The 7048-nt window shown below is 31.1% G+C and overlaps 1 protein-coding gene across 1 annotated transcript; it reads left to right on the forward strand.

Moving 5' to 3' along the window:
* Window positions 1-1846: 1846 nt before the first annotated feature.
* On the forward strand, window positions 1847-3670 carry LOC8258362 (transcription factor ORG2). The gene is made up of 3 exons (XM_002531495.4): window positions 1847-2327; window positions 2831-3196; window positions 3476-3670. Exons 1-3 carry the CDS (start codon window positions 1986-1988, stop codon window positions 3557-3559), a joined length of 792 nt encoding a protein of 263 aa, XP_002531541.2. The 5' UTR covers window positions 1847-1985; the 3' UTR covers window positions 3560-3670.
* Window positions 3671-7048: the final 3378 nt, after the last annotated feature.

Here is a 7048-nt window from a genome sequence, read left to right on the forward strand (position 1 = left end):
AATGTATTTTATTAGTAATGAGTATAAATATAATTAATATATTATTTTTTAATTAAGTAATAATTTTAATTTTCAAAATATAGCATATTAATATTATTTATTAATATTAATCATAGGTACAACACATTCATCGATTCCCTTTATACATGTGCGGTTAGGTTGACATTAAATTCTGCATAGCTTGTTAATTAGATTAGAGTTAGGCAAAATAATTCAAGATATCTCGACTTTTCATCAATTTTGTGGATCTATTCTTATTTTTAAAATTTACTAATTTGGTTCACTATCTTTGCATATTATCATATCCATCTACAATTGTTTTGGCGTGTGCCACTCATGACATGGCATGCACTATTCATGACATGGTATACACCATTCATGACATGGCAATGCATATGTGGTTTATTTATTTAACTATGTAGCTTACAACTTAAAGAAGCTCAAAACTCACTGTTTTATATTTAAACAAAAAGAAGGAAAAATCATCCCAACTACCACAATTTTTGTTATTTTTTTAAATATATCATCACCTTATAATTTTATCTTTTTAGCCCATCATCTTTGTGTTCTACATCAAATCTATCCAAGTTGTTTCAGGCGTGTGCCTATAATGACATGGCATATAAATGTATTTTTTTTATTGCCAACATACATTAGTTTGTTCAAAAAAAAAAAAGTGGTCGGATTCTCCAGGACAACAATGCCAAAAACTAGTACAAATGCAACTTTGGTGATTTAAGATGGACAGTATGTTCTGCCAAAGCCTTCCTAGAAGTTTAACAAGTTGCCCTAATATTGCATGGTGCATATGTATACTACAAATAATATTGAAACATTTGTTTTTATTTAGGTTCCTTGGGCAGACATATATAATGCAGACAATATTGACTCGAACAATTTTTTGTAATATTTTTGTCTAAATTTATTTAATGTCATCATAGACACACGCCTGAAACAACTTGAATAAATTTAATATAAAACGCAAAGATGATGGACCAAAAAGATAATATTATAAAGTGATAGTATATTTTAAAAAAAATGGTGAAAGTTAATAGTAGTTGGGATGGTTTTCTCTTCCCTTTATTTAAGAATAAAATATTGAGGTTTGAGCTTTTTTAAGTTGTAAGCCATGTAATCAAACAAATAAGCCACGCGTACATGCCATGTCATGAGTGGCACATGCCAAAATAATTATAAATAGATATGATACAATACTCAAAGATGGTGGACTAAATTGATAAATTTTAAAAATGATAATAGATTTTCAAAAATAATTAAAAGCCGAAGTATCTGGAATCGTTTTACCTTCGACTTAACATCACCGGCAAAGAATAATATCAATATCTTGAAAAGAAGACAATAGAATGTTAATCCGAATACTTTTAGCGAATAACTTTCAAAAGAAGTTTCTATAGCTTGACTGGGTCAATTTAGATGAAGGGATTATGAGAAGGCTTAAGGAATTATACGTGACTAGACTAATGTCAAAATGAGAAAAAAAGAAAAAATTAAGAAACCAGGGACGCACATAAAATCTTGCAAGTTTATTCCATATTATGGGCAGATATATTGCAGTAGTCTTTTACCCAATCAACTGATATTAAAGTGGTACCAACAGGTATATAAGCACAAGCAAATCCTGATTCATGGTCCATATAGGATAACATCCCTTAAACTTAGGGCAGGTGAAATCTCATTCTCTTCAACTCTTAAAAAATAAACAGGTAAAATGTCATTTTCTTCAACTCTTAAAATAAATAATATAATATAGCATCTTATAAACTTCAAACCGTCATCCTTGCTTATTTTAATGATATTAGAAGGTTTTTTTTTTTTTTGACAGAAATAATCTTACAACCATATTCATCTAACAAATTAATGATAAGGTGTATGAGTGCATTAGTATATATATATACAAGTCATGTTCATTTCACTTACTGAGCAAAAATATTAAGTTTCTAAACAGTTCCCCCAGTTAATTCACAATGTTAGCATTATCTCCTCCTGTATTTCCAACCTTTGGGTGGCCCTTAGAGGACCCCATAAGCCATGACCATATCTCTTACTTCTCTAGAGAAATTCAGCCTATTACTGCCACTACTGCTACAGCTGCTGCTATTGCTGCTTCTCTTCCATCTCATGATCAGCAAGAATTAGTTTTAGAGCTTGCTAATCAACAATCTACATCCTTCAGGTCTTATAACAGTTGTGGTGATCCTAACATGGTCAAGAAGCTTAATCATAATGCAAGCGAAAGGGATCGCCGCAAGAAGATGAACACTCTCTATTCTTCCCTCCGATCACTTCTTCCGGCCTCCGATCAAATGGTACCTTTACTTCCACAGTTTAATTTGCCATGGAATTTTAACCAAAAAAAAAAAAGGAAAAAGAAATGGTTTAAACTAGAAAGGAATATCAATGATACGCAGGAGTTCAATTTCATATTTTATCATTTTTGTTTCGATATTTACTCATTTTATTCTTTTATCCAGTTTTAGGTTTGGAACACTTCATTATAAGCAAAAAATTTATCAAACTGTTGAATAATTGATATATATACTCATACCCGAGAAAAATTTAATTAAACTGATATGTATATTTAAAAATAAATTTTAAAAATGGGTCAGAATTTCAAAACTTGATTTTTCTTTTATTTTTAATTTATGAACCTCGTTGTTTTTGTAATTAAAATAACTTTTCAAATAAATTCTTAATCTCAAAATGTTTCATCCATATGCATAATATTTGATACTTACAAAGAGGAGAAGCCTTGCAGCATAGTTATAATTGGATTGTCAGTTAAAGTTTGCAATTGTTAATGAAAATGCAGAAGAAGCTGAGCATACCTGCCACAATTTCCAGGGTGTTGAAGTACATACCAGAACTACAACAACAATTGGAGAGATTCGTCCAAAGGAAAGAAGAACTATTACTGAGAATATCTAAGCAGAATCATATTATTAATCCCCAAATAAACCAAAGAAAAGGCACTACTCACAGCACCTTATCAGTAGTATCAGCTAATCAAATTAGTGACAAAGAAGTTGTTATTCAAGTTTCTACTTACAATAATACTATCCATACAAGTCCATTATCAGAAATCTTGCTTCTTCTGGAGGAGGAAGGCCTTCTTCTGATTAATTCTTCCTCCTTTGAGTCCTTTGGAGGCAGGGTCTTCTACAATTTACATCTTCAGGTATTATTATAATTTCTGATAGCTAATCTTGAAGCCATATAGTTTAGAATAAAGTACTTATCCTTACTTATAATTTTGGTTGTTATGCATGTCCATATCTTGTTAGGTGAGGTGCATGAAAAATTATTTAAAGGGACTGAGAGTACCCTCAATTGAATTTTTAAACTATTACATTGTGAACCACCAAACATTTGAAAATTACTTAATTATTTCAGCAGTTATATTTGCATATATTTGAAAGAATTGTTTCTAATATTTGAATTTTGTTGGATTTTATAGGTTGATGGAACTTATATATTGGAGTGTGATGCTTTAAGCGAGAAGCTTGCAGCTTTATATGAGAGAGACGGGTTATTTCCATGAAATTTATATTATTTAACAATTTAGATATTAATGAAATGTACAAAATTTTTATTATCATATTTCTGTATTTCTTTTTGGAACAAGGATGAATCGTTCACTCAATTTTCCACAGGCATCAGACTACCAAATAGTATCAAACTATGGATGAAAGTATAAGCAAAGTGGGTTTATTATTGTAAACTGATACTTTATTTTATATCATCCAAAAACATTGCTGCTATTTCCCATCCAGGAATGCTGTGTTGAATGTGTAGAGACAATAATAATAATAATAATAATAATAATAATAATAAGTAGCACATGAATAATGAGATAATGTAATAGTGAAAATTCAAATACATTTATACTAATAACTTTCACTATTATAACTCATAAACTCACTATACTACTCATTACATATTGCCACACACACCATTCTATTTCTTTACTACACTCACTCTTAATTTGTTCTAACACTTGATGCAATAATGTTCTAAAAACAATACCTATTTATACTAGTATTTTGCTGCCCAAATTGCTCCATGGACAAATGTAAAACCCGTACTTTTTTACCATTATTTTAATTTATTTTCTGTATTTCTATACCAATATTTTATTATTATGTATTTATTATATATACGGGTGTATATATTTGTGCATATTAATTTATTTTATTTCGAATAAAAATATAACCATATTTCTAAATTTGTTTTTATGTCATAAATTACTTTAAAAATAAATTGATAAATTTTACTAGAATTTGAGTATCTTAAGACTTAAAATAAATCTTAGCAAAAGTTTCTAAGCTTTTTAGTTATACAACTTATCTAAAATTTACCAATTAATGATAAGTTAATACTAAATTTATATATATTATATTTATGCGGACCAAAATACAACTTTTCCTTAAACTATTTCAACCCCCTATTTCTTCTTCCTCCCATTTTAGCTCTCCCTCTCACCCTCTCCACTGTTGGACCCAACTCTCACCACCCACCACCCATTTCGGCCCCAAAACTTGAAGCTCTCACTATCCTCGTCACAACAGCTACAATAGCCGCCGGAGGTGCAGCAACTCCTCGCCGAAAAGTCAGATTTGAAGAAGTTTGTAGGAGTTAATCGACTACTGCACCTTGTACCGGCTGCTGCAGGCGTCGCTGGTGTGTGGGGCTGTTGGAAATCGATTCCCCAGCCTCAAAAAAGCCTACCTGGAGCTGGACAGCAGGTGACGTCGCCGGAGAAAGGAGCTCATTGGCGCACCAACTTTCGAGGCTCAATTTTGCACAATCGGTGAGGAGTTAGGCTAAGATCTTTGTACATTTGGACTTTTAACGTTGAGGGCCTCGTGTTGGCGATCTCGGATCTCACTTCCGACAACTTTGAATTTTTCGGCCACTCCGGGTGGCGACACTCCGATTTGCGTGCCGAGGAACAAAAATTTTGTCAATTAATTTCGAGAATTTTGCAGTATTACTTTACCCAAATTTTACTCCAATAATTAATTATGAATTTTGGTGTAAATTTTGGAATTAAATTGAAGTTATTTAATTTGGTTGAATTATTGAATATTTATGAACTTTTGGTATGTTTATAAGCCTGTTAAATGCTCAGAATGATATTATTGTATTATTATATGTGTAGAAAAATTATTTATATATTGATGTGACCAATGATGCATTTAAGTTAATTAGCATGGATCCACTAGTCTATAGAGGACCAATGACACGAGTACGGAGTAAGAAATTCAAGCAAGCTTTAAATTTTTATTTGGAGCATGTTTTGAAGATGGCTAATGATGATGCTTTTAATGTTTTTAATGATAATAACAATGTCTTGAAGATAGTGACATTAATTGCTATTAATGAGCAATTGAGGCAGAAGCCCATCTTCAATAAGATGTGACCATATCTTACAATCTGTGAGCTGCGCAGAAAGGAGGTAGAAGCTCATCTTCAATAAGGCACGACCACGCCTTACAACCTGTGAACTGCGCAGAAAGGGGAGAGAAGCTCATCTTCCATAAGGCGTGACCACGCCTTACAATTTATAAGCTGCCTGCAAAAGTGCTTCGAATTTTTCAAGAAAAATTTGTAATGGACCCGTTTTTAGTTAATTTCTTCTATTTTTTTGGAAGTATTGGATAAAGAGAACTTCCTCCCATAAATTTAGTATTTTAATTAGGGTTAGATTACTCTTTATCTTATCCTTCTTTATAGGAATAAGATTAGCCACACATTAGGAGTCTTTTAGGGTTTGATTTTGATCTTTATCTCTTAGTCCTTTTAGGGGTAGAATTATTTCAAGAATCTATAATTAGAGCTATGTATTTCGGCCAAAAGGCAATAAAATCAATATATATTTTTTAATGAAGTTTTATTTGAATTGTTAACTCTTATTCCTTAAGGTGCTCCTTATTGAATTTCTTGAGATTAAATTAATTTGTTTGATTTAGTTTCACATCTACATATTTGATCAATCAATTAACTTTTTATTAATTTCTTGGGTTGTTTGAACATTCTTCATTTATTTATAACTAAAGGGCTTAGTAGTTCTATTGCTAAGTTTGTTAGTTCCATAATCAATTGCAAACTTTCAAGTTAGATTTTGGGGCGACAATTCGAACTTATAGGTAAGGGTGCTTTCTCTTAAATAGGGAGAGCGTTTATGAGTTTGAGTTTCTCACTATCTTGGTGTTTGAATGTATCCGGTTCGAGTTCGTATCATTTAGTATCAGCGCCAAACTTGTGAGTTGGGTTACTTTCTTTTCAATTAAGGGTTTGTCTTCTATTTCATCTTAATTTCTGTTCGCATCATTATATAAAAAAATAGTATGGCAGATTTCTAAAAAAAAAAAAAGAAAATAAAAAAGGAACGGAAAACTAACCCTAACCGTTTATGTTGAGTAGTTCTTGAAGAATTGATTCTTGATTGATTCATTCCGCAATTCTTTTAATTGATTGGAGCTGATCTTCATTCTTGAAATTTTGATTTGGGTAATTTTTTTGTTTTCTCTTAAAAAGCTTTTCTTTTGGGTTAATTGAGTCTTGTTCGATTAGTTGTAAACTTGTTTTGTTCATATGCTTATAATTCGTTTTATAGATTCACGAGTGTTCTATTGAACTTCATAATTAATAAATGTTAAGAGGTTGTGAAAACTTGTTCTTGTGATTACTAGAACAATTTGATTTGATTTCTATAAGGAATTCAATTCTTTGTGAGTGAAACATGTGAGGGAGTGATCTTTTCTTGTTTTGCCTTTGACTATAAGAAGCCTCCAGAGTATAACACTTGATCACGTCTTTTTTTTTTCTTTTCTAGTCTTTTGGGTTAACCATGTCATCTGAACAACCATTAACTTTGGAAAATTTAGCTTCTACATTAAGAGATGTAGTAGAACATATGCAAAGATAATTTCAAAAATAAGATGACAAATTAACTAGGTTATTGAATGATATGCCTAAAACGTCTAAAGGGGATGGTTTTGATAATGACCAAGAAAGTGAATCTAAA

The sequence above is a fragment of the Ricinus communis genome, chromosome 10 (genome assembly GCF_019578655.1).
Source record: "Ricinus communis isolate WT05 ecotype wild-type chromosome 10, ASM1957865v1, whole genome shotgun sequence".
NCBI classification, from domain to species: domain Eukaryota; kingdom Viridiplantae; phylum Streptophyta; class Magnoliopsida; order Malpighiales; family Euphorbiaceae; genus Ricinus; species Ricinus communis.

Excerpts from the sequence above, each read along its gene's own strand:
- LOC8258362 (XM_002531495.4), top strand. The coding sequence starts at position 1,986 with ATGTTAGCATTATCTCCTCCTGTATTTCCAACCTTTGGGTGGCCCTTA. Across the intron at positions 2,328-2,830 it reads TTCCGGCCTCCGATCAAATG|AAGAAGCTGAGCATACCTGC; the intron begins GTACCTTTACTT and ends ATGAAAATGCAG. Across the intron at positions 3,197-3,475 it reads TCTACAATTTACATCTTCAG|GTTGATGGAACTTATATATT; the intron begins GTATTATTATAA and ends TGGATTTTATAG.